The sequence below is a fragment of the Sminthopsis crassicaudata genome, chromosome 2 (genome assembly GCF_048593235.1).
Source record: "Sminthopsis crassicaudata isolate SCR6 chromosome 2, ASM4859323v1, whole genome shotgun sequence".
Lineage (NCBI taxonomy): Eukaryota > Metazoa > Chordata > Mammalia > Dasyuromorphia > Dasyuridae > Sminthopsis > Sminthopsis crassicaudata.
The window spans coordinates 355,355,762-355,368,742 of NC_133618.1; the positions used below are offsets into that span (position 1 = coordinate 355,355,762).

General features: G+C 33.8%; 1 protein-coding gene across 1 annotated transcript in view; it reads left to right on the plus strand.

Annotated features, from left to right (window-relative positions):
* The window catches only part of SPOCK1 (SPARC (osteonectin), cwcv and kazal like domains proteoglycan 1), an 809,688-nt gene that overhangs the window by 489,242 nt on the left and 307,465 nt on the right, over nucleotides 1-12,981 (plus strand). The window contains exon 4 of the mRNA XM_074290862.1: nucleotides 10,306-10,420. Within this exon, the coding sequence (XP_074146963.1) occupies nucleotides 10,306-10,420 (115 nt within the window). The remainder of the gene's footprint in view (nucleotides 1-10,305; nucleotides 10,421-12,981) is intronic.

Genomic DNA, 12,981 nt, shown 5'->3' on the forward strand with positions numbered 1-12,981 from the left:
TTCCCAAGGTCACAGAGTTTGCAAGTTTGGGGTAAAATTTGAACCCAGCTCTTCCTGACTGTAAGGCCAGCTTCCTGTCAAATACAACATGCCATGTCTTCTTTTAGAAAACAAGGATAGTTTTGGTAACATACTTGCAGGCCCATACATACAAATCTCTCTACCTTTTAAGAGAACATAATAAGAAGAAAAATTGTGTGAGGGTAATACATATATGTCTCAAAATTTATTATTGGCTTCAATGATTACAAGTCACTAAAGTATTGTTTCTTTCCTCTGGGGCAAGTATAAATAGTTTATTAGCATAATCTTTTTTTTTTTTAATCACAATGGCCTTCCATCTTCATCTTGCACCTCATCTGAAGTCTGTGAGAAACATTATTTTGGGTTATCATCTCCTCCATTGGTAGATTTAGATTTACATTTAGGTTATAGATTTGTGTGATTTTTAAAAATTATACATTAATATTTTGAATGAATTTTATCTCATTAAACAGTGAAATAAATGAAATTTCTTTAATAATGCAATTAGACAATTATTATTCTTTTAAAAAGTCATTAGGGGGTCTAAAAGATTGCTATGCCTTTCTTTCACATATAACTTTTTCAGTTTTACTCAATCAGAATCCACATTCTCAATGAGATGGGGGAGAGATCTCAAAATTTCTAAATGTATTGGTCAAAACATCATCAATATTTGTTGCTGCTTTTAAGATAATAGCAAGATTCCAGAAAGGATAAAGGAAACTGATAAAAATAACTTTAGTTAGTGTGGTTGAGCCTTGGTGTCTTCTATTTTATGTAATAGAAATGTATTCATCTTCCATATGATTAAGGATCAGGATTTTTGTATATCTGAACAGCATATAATACATTATCAAGAACTTAGCTCTCATGTTTTTCTTTTGTAGAGAATTATAAGGCAAGGTCATTTGATCTGGATGATGTTGTCTGAGATTTAGTTGTTAAGGATGTTAAAGAAAAAAATTTAAAAAAAGACATGTGAGAGAAAATTCAGCAAAGACTGATACAGCCAAAAGATCTTTCCATAGCATGGGTATTAGCATAAATCTGGTATAAATCATGTCTGTAGGTTGTTGATAGGATATCACTTTCATGGTTGTTTTTGAATTTTGATGAAGCTGTTAATTTTTTCAAAAGTGATATTTCATCATTGCCTAAGAGTGTTAGTCTGTGCCTATACACAGCATGAAACCAAACCAACACTTGATTTTCCATAATAACAGAAAGGAACATTAATTTAATGACTTCAAATGGTAGATAAAACAATAAAAAAGGTCTTTATTGAGAATTTATTATGTGTTCCTCCTGTACCAAATGAATAGATATAATAGAATAGAATAAAGAGATAGATAAGATTAGGCATGCCATAATATAGAGCTTGTTCTTGTCATTCAATCACCTTTTCAGTTGTGTTTGATGCTTCATGACCTCATTTTTTTTTGTTTGTTTGTTTTTTGGTAAAGATACTGAAGTGGTTTGATATTTCCTTCTCCAGCACATTTTACAAATGAGGAAACAAGGTGAACAGACTTAAGTGACTTGTCACATATCTACTAAGTGTCTGAAACCAGATTTGAATTCAAGAAGAGAAATGTTCCTGACTCCAGGCACATCAGTGTACCACCCAGCTACTATAATACAGGGAAGTAAATGATAATTTCCAAATGAGAAAGTTGACGTTTCAGAATTGCTTTGGCCAGAAACCCTGAGGATCTTCTCCTCCCAAATTTAATTATTTATTCACTTAGATTTTTTTTTTTTTTTTGGACTATGTGAAAGAGGAGATTCTTTGCTTCAATAGCTACTTATCTTTAATCATTGAATGAGTGTGGCCTCTGTTAAACTGAGATCTGTTGAAGACCTTAGCTTAAAAAGGCCAGGTCTCCCATTTCATCCAGGGTTATCTCCAGTCACCCTGATCTATATCTGGCTGCTTCACGGAGATGGCTCTGGAGGGAAAAGTGAAGCAGGTGACCTTGCCCAGTCCTCCCTCACAAAAATCCATTTCACTTGCATGTCATGGCATTACCTCCCTGATATCATAATCTTCTTCCAGAACAAAGAACAATAAGCAGCAGCAAACCTCAATGATTGTAATTTGGCTGTGAAGAACAAAGCAAGATTTCTTTTTTCTGGGGATAATGGTTTATAGACTTACTTTCCTAATTAGGTTTACTTTGGTTAATATTTAACTGAATTTTAGTTATAAACCAACTTTCTATGGAAGATTTATCTTGAAATTCTTTTTAGTATTGAAAAAAGCTGACTAAGATTTGCATTTATTATAGATAAAATACAAAATCAATAAACCGCTTAAAATAATCTCTCCTATATTCCTTAATTTTGTATTCTTTTCATCTTGTCATCCCTTAATTTATTCCTCTTTTACCTCTCTATTTCTTCTTCTTTCTCTTTCCAGGTATTTATGAATACACATACATACATATGCATATATATTTATATATAATATGATGTGCATGAATATAATGTAACTAATATATAATAACATATTTTCATACAAAGCTGTTATTGAAGTATAAAACATAAGGAAGTTTCTGCATATGGAAGATTCTCTTTGAAGAGTAAAAGAAACTAGTTTCATTAGGTACTAGAATACTTTGTCTTCTAAACTTTGCAATGTTTGTGATGAGGATAAGCTAAAAGACCACAGTGAAAATAATTGAAGCTTATACATCCCCACATTTGTCATTGAGGGTAAGGAGGTAGAAAAATTCCATGAAGAACTTGGAAGAGACAAGATTCTCTAACCTAAGTCAATGTGTACATTGAAACTTAATTATTGCAATGTGAAGGTTAAAATAAGGGAAGATGACTAAAAGTGTTGAGAAAATATGATTTGGAATTAATAAATGAAAGTAAAAACTTATCTACAAACCACAGACTCTATATTATTTTTTAAAAATCTCCTTCAGGTGATAATTGGCAGCCACTAGACAATGTGATCATTGAAAACATTGCCAAAAATGAGGAAACACATTTACTATCTTTTTTTTTTTTTTTTTTTAATCTCTTTTTAAAATTTTTTTATTAATTTTATAACTATAATTTTTTGACAGTATATATGCATGAGTAATTTTTTTTATTTTTTATATATATATATATATATATATATATATATATATATATATATATATATATTTTATAATATTATCCCTTGTATTCATTTTTCCAAATTACCCCTCCTCCCTCTATTCCCTCCCCCCGACGACAGGCAATACCATACATTTTACATGTGTTACAATATAGTCTAGGTACAATACATGTGTGCGAATATCATTTTCTTGTTGCACAATAAACATTAGAATCCGAAGGTACATGCAACCTGGGCAGACAGATATTAGTGCTAACAATTTTCATTCCCCTCCCAGTGTTTCTTCTCTGGGTGTAGCTACCTCTGTCCATCATTGATCAACTGGAAGTGAGTTGGATCTTCTTTATGTTGAAGATTTCCACTTCCATCAGAATACATCCTCATACAGTATTGTTGTTGAAGTGTACAGTGATCTTCTGGTTCTGCTCATTTCACTCAGCATCAGTTGATTTAAGTCTCTCCAGGCCTCTCTATATTCCTCCTGCTGGTCATTTCTTACCGAGCAATAATATTCCATAACCTTCATATACCACAATTTACCCAACCATTCTCCAACTGATGGACATCCATTCATCTTCCAGTTTCTAGCTACAACAAAAAGAGCTGCCACAAACATTTTGGCACATATATGTCTCTTTCCGCTCTTTAGTATTTCTTTGGGATATAATCCCAGTAGTAGCGCTGCTGGGTCAAAGGGTATGCACAGTTTGATAACTTTTTGGGCATAATTCCAGATTGCTCTCCAGAATGGCTGGATTCTTTCACAACTCCACCAGCAATGTATTAGTGTCCCAATTTCCCCACATCCCCTCCAACATTTGTCATTATTTGTTCCTGTCATCTTAGCCAATCTGACAGGTGTGTAGTGGTATCTCAGAGTGGTCTTAATTTGCATTTCTCTGATCAGTAGTGATTTGGAACACTCTTTCATGTGAGTGGATATAGTTTCAATTTCTTCCTCTGAGAATTGTCTGTTCATATCCTTTGACCATTTATCAATTGGAGAATGGTTCGGTTTCTCGTAAATTAGGGTCAGTTCTCTATATATTTTGGAAATGAGACCTTTGTCAGAACCTTTGTTTTTAAAAATATTTTCCCAATTTGTTACTTCCCTTCTAATCTTGTTTGCATTAGTATTATTTGTACAGAAACTTTTTAGTTTGATGTAATCAAAATCTTCTATTTTGTGATCAATAATGATCTCTAGTTCTCCTCTGGTCATAAATTCCTTCCTCCTCCACAAGTCTGAGAGGTAGATTATCCTCTGTTCCTCTACTCTATTTATTATCTCCCTCTTTATGCCTAAATCATGGACCCATTTTGATCTTATCTTGGTATATGGTGTTAAGTGTGGATCCATATCTAATTTCTGCCATACTAATTTCCAGTTTTCCCAACAGTTTTTTCCGAATAATGAATTTTTATCCCTAATGTTGGAATCTTTGGGTTTGTCAAAGATTAGATTGCTATAGATGTACCCTTTTTTGTCCTTTGTATCTAATCTGTTCCACTGATCTACCGGTCTATTTCGTAGCCAATACCAAATGGTTTTGGTGACTGCTGCTATATAATATAGCTTTAGATCAGGTACACTTCACATTTACTATCTTAACATAAAATTAATTACTGGATACTGATCTGGAACTTCTTTTTCTGAATAAGTTATATTTAGGCAGCTTGTTTAGTAATTTTTATGAGTTAAAATAAGCATTAAAACAAAACCAATTAGAAGAGAGGATAAAGATGAGAAAACACTGAGTAAATGCTATAGTTTCAATTTGATCTATTTAAATTGTTATGTACCCCTAACAGGATATGGATAAAGAAAATATATTGACTGTGAATAATATCATAAAGAGAATGCCAAAACAGCCAAGAAACCATTTCAATCAGCAAAAATTGAAACCCATTTCAAGTTGATAGAGCCAAGAGAATCTTGACTTGAAATATAAACTCATTTATAGCATGTTATGGATGAAAATGGTAGAATACTTTGAGCTTATTGTTCACAAAGCTGAAAAATAATGGAGGCTAAATGCAAGCAACAATATTTTTAGGGGAAACTGGAAGAAGAATGCAGTGAATTTGGATAAAAGAGATTTAGGCTGGATATGAGAAAATATTTTCTAGATTTATAACTATCCAAAAATAGACTGGATAGCTTTGGATGTGAGTGGGTTTCCCTATACTGATATTCTTTAAATGGAAACTAGGTGATGGTTAGTTGGGATGCTATAGACATGATTTATGTTTGGGTATGTATCCTAAAATACTCAGATAATTTTCATATTATGTTCATCAAAGTATAAAAATATGCTACCCTCTTATGATCTGACAAGAGTACTCTCACAGGAGTAGCTGAAGCCAGTTTTAACTTGATTGTTAAATATTTAGTGTGAGTGTTCAGTGAGGATGGTATATTAAGTCTACAGTTTACCAATAACTCTAGATCTTTTTTCAGTAAAAAACTATCTAGACTGACATTCCTTTATATTTGTGAGGTTGACTTTTTAAATCTGAATTTGAGGCTTTGAATATATTGCTATTAAATTTAAATTGATTTGATGAGCCAGTTTCCTAGATTGCTAAGTTTTGTTTAGATCCTGTTTCTGGCATCTAACATGTTAGCTACCTTTCCTAACTTAATGTCACCTGCAAATTTGATAAGCATGACATTTATTCTTTATCAAATAATAAATGGATGAGGCAACTACATTATAAATGTTGTATCTGGAATCAGAAAGACCTTAATTCAAATATAACCTCAGGTACTTACTTGTATTGTGACGCTGGACAAATCACTTAATCTGTATTTATCTGTTTTATTATCTATAAAAAATTATTATCTATAAAATAATATAATAATATTTACCTCCCATGATTATTTTAAGGATGAAATGAAATATTTGTAAAGTTCTTTGCAAAATTTAAAGCCCTATATAAATGTTAGCTATCATCAATTGAAAAAGAAAAAGTACAGAGCCAAGCATAGAGAACTATAGGTGTCTCTTCTAAAATATATTTTTTCCAATAGACATTAAACCATTAATTTTAGGCTGCTGAAAAGACAGTTTTATGAGAGTGTGACTTGCTGCATATGCTTCAGCTTCCTAGGGCCATAGGTGAAAGCTGAGTAAAAGCTGGAAACCAAAGATAGATGAGCAGCCCTCTAAAAAGGCTTGTCAATCCCTTTTCCAAGTACCCCATTATTGAAGGTATTGAGGTCTCAAATCTGGTGGTGAATTAAGAGTATTTCTACCCCAAACATGTGACGACTTCCTCAGGTGGAATGTATAGATGAGAATAATTTGTTCTAACAGGTAGAAGGCTGATCCCACACTACAGAATGCTTAGAGCTTGATCAGACATCAAAGCAGCCATGGTCCTCCCCTGCATTTCAGATCATTGCCAGTCATCTTGCTTTTTGTCTTGCCATTGTATTCCTATTCCAATGTCACTAGAAGAGAGAGTGGGGCTGAAAACTTTGTGCATATCTGCCTCATTTAAATACAATTCATAATTAAGTCAAGATATCATTCTGTGATGTCATCTATCCTCTTGAAAAATGAAGAATGAGTAACAATAATAAACCATTGATTAATATTCTTTGCATTTCAACAAGTTTCAAATATACCTAATTGTAATATTGCTTGTTTCCATCTCATCAACAAGAATAATGTCAAATTCTTGGCTAAAATTTATCTAAACTATATTTCCAGTATCTCTCCAATCATCTAATAGTTTATTTTATCAAAAAAGGAAATGGGAAAATACTCTATTTTTGATGAAACCATGATGGCTCATTGTGATTCCAATTTTCTTTTTTTTTAGATGATAACTAATATGATGTTTTGTTTCTCTAAATTGTAGATTGTTCTCTGGGAGCAAGTTTCTCGGGGAGCTTCTGGAGGCAGCTTTGGCTTCAGTTCAGTTCGATAATCCCAAAATGCAGCCAGGAGTTAAAGTCTTTTACTGTCTCTTTTCAAATCTTATCTCTAGATCCTTTATTTTCTCCTTCAAGTCTTGTCTCCTTCCCTTGGGGCTCAGTTAGCTTTCTTAGAGGTCTCTCTCTCTCTTTGGGTCCCGAAGCTCTTGTCCAAGTGTCTCCAGCCTCTCCTCTTCCCAATGTCTCCAGCCAGCACAGAAGTAGAAGTGGGAATGACTCTGACTCTACCTCAAAGAGTCTGGGATTGTGGGTTTTCCAGAAGTCAATCCTAGTTGTGAATCTTTCGAAGTCCTCTCCTCCAAAGTCCCCTGAAATTCTCCCAGGAAGTCCTCTCCTTGACTGAATCCAGACTCTGACAATCCCCATTGAATCCTGGCTCCTTATATCCTCCCAGAGAATGGTCTTGTGGGTACTCCCTGGGCTTGTGGGAGGTCCTTAAAAGTATAAATCTCTTAAAGGTGTGAATCTCATGGAATTCTAGTAAATACATTACTGAACTAGAGAATTGTTAAGTACCATGCTAAATTAGATAATTACTGTCTCTTATCCATTCCAGTGACTTAGCACCTTGTAAGAATCCTAACAAATAATCTTACCTATAATTAGGATTTTTCAGAATTTTGGCAAGATTTGAGGTAAAACTTATTGGTTTATTGTTGGCAGATTATGCTCTTTTCCATTTTTGAAAAATTAGGATATTTACCTCTCTTTAATTCTTTTGAAAAAAATCTTCTATTACCCAAGATATGTCAAAGATCAATATTTCCAATCTTTTCTAAAAGTCAGCTTGTTCATCATTTTTTCTAGAACAATAATATACCATTACTTTCATATACCACAACTTATGCAGACATTCCCCGACTGATGGATACCAACTTGTCAAACTGTGTATACTTGCTCGCCCTAATGTACAGATAGGACCACATCATTTTCCTGCTCTATAAACACCATCAGCTTTCTACTTTCCCTAGTAGCAAACACTAAATGCTCTATTTGATATTTAAAGCTCTTCACAACCTGACTTCAATATACCTTTTTAGTAATGCCTTCCTCCCTTCTTATAGTCTACTAGATAGGCAAACCGGCCTTTCTGCTCTTCTTCTTGCCACTCCATTTCCCATATATCTATATTTTCATATGGTTTGATCTATGCCTAGATTATCTTCCACATCTCTACCCCACCCCACCTACCCACTGAAATCTCTATAATCCAGTAACACTGTTCACCTTGCTATTCCTAGAACAAAATATTTTAATTCTATTTTCATGAATTTTCATTGGTTGTTTGCCTGCCCTGAAATCTCCTTTCTCTTAAATCTGCTTCCTTTCTTTTTTTGGCCTCTTTCAAATTTCAGTTAAAATTTCACTTTCTACCATAAGCCTTTCCTTATCCCACTTGATGTCTTTCTTTATAGATTATCTTCCATCTATTCAGAACTTGTTTGTATATAACTGTTTTCATGATGTCTCCTTAATTTGATTGTAAATTCGGTGAGATTAGTGACTGTTTTTTTCCTTTGTATTCCTAGTGATTACTTCAGTGCTTGGCACATAGAAGATTCTCAATTAATGCTTCTTGACTAATTGTCTTTGATTTATTTTTCCTTCTCCATACTTTGCATTTAAGTATATCTCTTTATGTATTTTATTGCTTATTAGATTGTAGACTCTAAAAGGGTAGGGATTTCTTTCTTATCTAAGCTTTGGGTCTTAATGAAATAGTCACTCAAGAAATGGTTGCTGAATTGAATGGGGGAGACAGTCTGAATCAGGAAAATCAGGCCAAGTGGGAATGGGAAAAAATCCTTTATTAGATTTTAATGCCTTAGTAGATTCACTTAAGCTAAGTGAATTTGAGCTTTTTTAAAATTGTAGCTTTTTATTTACAAGATATATGTATGGGTAATTTTACAGCATTGACAATTGCCAAGCTTTTTGTTCCAATTTTTCCCCTCCTCCCCCCACCCCCCTCTCCCAGATGGCAGATTGACCAATACATGCTAAATATGTTAAAGTATAAATTAAATATAATATATGTATACATGTCCAAACAGTTATTTTGCTATACAAAAAGAATCAGACTTTGAAATAGTGTAAAATTAGCCTATGAAGGAAATAAAAAATGCAGGCAGACAAAAATAGGGATATTGGGAATTCTATGAAGTGGTTCATAGTCATCTCCCAGAGTTCTTTCACTGGGCATAACTGGTTCAGTTCATCACTGCTCTGTTAGAACTGATTGGTTCATCTCATTGTTGAAGATAGCCACGTCCATCAGAATTGATCATCATATAGTATTGTTGTACAACAATCTCCTGGTCCTGCTCATTTCACTCAGCATCAGTTCATGTAAGTCTCTCCAGGCCTTTCTGAAATTATCCTGTTGGTCATTTCTTACAGAACAATAATATTTCATAATATTTACATACCACAATTTATTCAGCCATTCTCCAATTGATGGGCATCCACTCAGTTTCCAGTTTCTGTCCACTACAAAGAGAGCTGCTACAAACATTCTTGCACATACAGGCCCCTTTGCCTTCTTTAAGATCTCTTTGGGATATAGGCTCAGTAGTAATACTGCTGGATCAAAGGGTATGCACAGTTTGATAACTCTTTGAGCATAGTTCCAAATCATTCTCCAGAATGGCTGGATGTGTGAATTTGAACTTTAAAGAACTTTGCATCAAATTCTTCCCTCCATCAGAGACATACTGTATAAATTTGAGTAGTTATATCTTGCCCTTTCCCCATCTGTAAAATCAGGGATTTGGATCATATTTATTATGCCCTTGCAATTCTGACATATAATTCTATGTAACAAAACCTATAGGAATGAAGTTTTAAAAATTAGAGCAATTAAAAAAAAGCGGAATGTCTCCAAGGTTATAAGAAGAAAGAATTAAGTTCTGGCCCTTTGAATGACAGATTTCAAAGATTTATTTAAAAATTGACTTCTAAGATGAAGTCCAAAATTCCTACAGCATATAGGAATCAACATTTTGATTTTAAAATAGAAATTCTGTGATATATATATATATATATATATATATATATATATAATTCTCTGTGGCTTTAGTTTTCATTCTAATATCCACTGCTCTGTATAAACACTACTAACACATGGCTAGTTTTATCAGTAGATCCTATAGTTTATTTGTGCAGAAATAAAAATTCAATTTCTCTTGAGGTCCTAACATTGTTTTCATTTTCTCTCCAACAGTTCTAGACCCATCCAAAGATCCTTGTGTGAATGTGAAGTGCAGTCCATATAAAGTGTGTGTAACTCATGATTACCGGACAGCTGTGTGTGTGAGCCGTAAGCAGCTCATGCAAAGGTAAGAAGGCCTGACTTGGATGACAAGACTTTGTAAACAGATATTCTATAGACCTGGCAGGTTCAAAATCCACCTTAGAAAAAAAAAAACTTTTGAGAATTTTGGCTTGCTAATTTTTGTTACTTGGCATAACTTTGGTTGTATGTATACCTATAGGTCATTATATTGTGGAAGAAAATTAGGAATAATGATCAGAGGTAGACATTCACACAGTGCTTTACAAGTATAACCCTTTTTATACATTATCTTATTTGATCCTCACAGTCCTGTGAAGTGAGTAACACAAGCAATTCTATGTACATTTTACAGATGTTGGAGAGCTGTTGGAGAGGTTAAATAATTTGCTCAGAAATCAAGAAAAGCTAATGCTGAAGTATTATGTGCCCAGTGACTAGAGTAATATAAATTTGTTCAATATAGACATGCAAAAAATTCTAGTTAAGTAAAATAGTATTGTGTTAGACATAAAATGTATATTCCTCCTTTTAGTTAATAGTTGCTAATAACACTGCTTTCACAGGGATGCATTTTATATAGGAATTTATTTGGCCACCTGCTGGAAAACATCTGTTGTTGCAGCAAAATAAATTGACAATTTCATTCAAAAGATAAATGATTTATCCACAAACAGAACTAGGAAGTATCACAGGTAGAACTGAAACTCAGGTTATCTGAATCTAAGACAGATGTTTTTATGATTACACAAGATTGCTTATATAACCAAGAATTATTTCTGGATTTCTTATAAGTGAGCCTTATTCCCATCTTATAAAAGCAGAAGGGAAGAGCTAATGTAAATTATTGGAGAAACTGTAATTGTCCATATTGTTTGCTTAGCATACTACAATAGGATAGATATATAGCACCTCCTCAAAACAACTTCCCCAACTTATACCTGTATTCATGAGTTTCTTCTTAGAGGATAGCTGTAACTGTCAGGTTTTAAGATAGATTCTTTGGTACCTAGTTCCTATTCCTATTGGGAGGAGTGTCCCAGAACCAGCTCTAGCCATCTTGAGTTAGTTATTAAATTTTCAGTATATTTACTCCGTGGAAGTCAGTAGTTATAAACGAGAGATTGAGTTATTATTTTTTATTGTTTATTTTTAATAAAGTGTTAAAAATGAAGATACTCTCCTTGGAGTTAATGTGGCAAAGTATTCAGTCAATCTCTCCCAATTTTCCTCTCCAATCAACTTCAAAATCCTGCCTCAAATAAAATACTGAAGCTGCAGAGTTAACAAAAGGTCTGAGTTAGACATTCTTTTAGCTCAAGACAACTGTTGAAAGGGTGGAGCCTATCCTGTAGCCCACATGGATGCAACACCAGTGATAACAAAAGCAGCAAGAGCTTTCAAGCTCTTGAGCCAGAGATGCTAAGATGATAAAATGGTAAGAGGCAAATGGTTAGAAAGAGACCACAGGGATCCAGTGTGCTTGCACTGGATACAGGATTGTATGCTGTTTGGCACCTCTTTTGCTTATACCCATTTCTGGGTCACATTGATGAACTGAGAGGGGCACTTTCAATCATGAGGGAACAGAAGACTCCATGAGTAGTATTGCTTTCAGACACCAGGATCAGGATCTTTAGGAACACTATCGTTTATAATCTCAAGAAATCAGGGGTTTGTCTTGGGTTTGTTGTTGAAGAGAAACAGAACATACAACGGGAGAACTGTGACCATACATACCTCTCTTCCAATCACACCATCTTGGGAACACTGAAAAATTACAAACCCCAAGAACTACCTCTGAAAAGAGCAATGTAAAAAAGTTTAAAGTTGGGAGAGTACTGAAAAAGCAGTATTTTGAGGAAAATGTATACCTCTAAATTGTGTACATCAGTAAAAGAGAGAAAGAGCACATCAATGAATTAGTCATGCAACTAAAAAAAATTAAAAATCTTCAATTGAGTGCCAGAATGGAAATCCAGAAAATCAAAGGAGAGATGAATAAAACTGAAAGTAAAAAAAATTCATAAATAAATCAGGAGTTTGTTTTATGAGAAAAAAAAAAAACAACACAGCAATATAAACAACTAGTTAATTTTTTAAAATAGTTTTTATTTACCAGATATATGCATAGGTAATCCCACAACATTGACAATTGCCAAACATCTTGTTCTAATTTTTCCCCTCCTTCCCCCTCCCCAGATGGGCTCAAAATGTTAAAGTATAAATTAAATACAATACATGTATACATGTCCAAACAGTTGTTTTGCTGTACAAAAAGAATCAGACTTTGAAATAGTGAACAATTAGCCTGGGAAGGAAATCAAAAATGCAGGCAGACAAAATTAGAGGGATTGGGATTTCCATGCAGTGGTTCATAGTCATTTCCCAGACTTCTCCCATTGGGTGTAGCTGGTTCAGTTCATTACTGCTCTGTTGGAACTGATCTGGTTCATCTCATTGTTGAAAATGGCCACATCCAACAGAATTGATCATCATCTAGTACTGTTGTTGTACAACAATCTCCTGGTCCTGCTCATTTCACTCAGCATCAGTTCATGTAAGTTTCTCCAGGCCTTTCTGAAATCATCCTGTTGGTCATTTCTT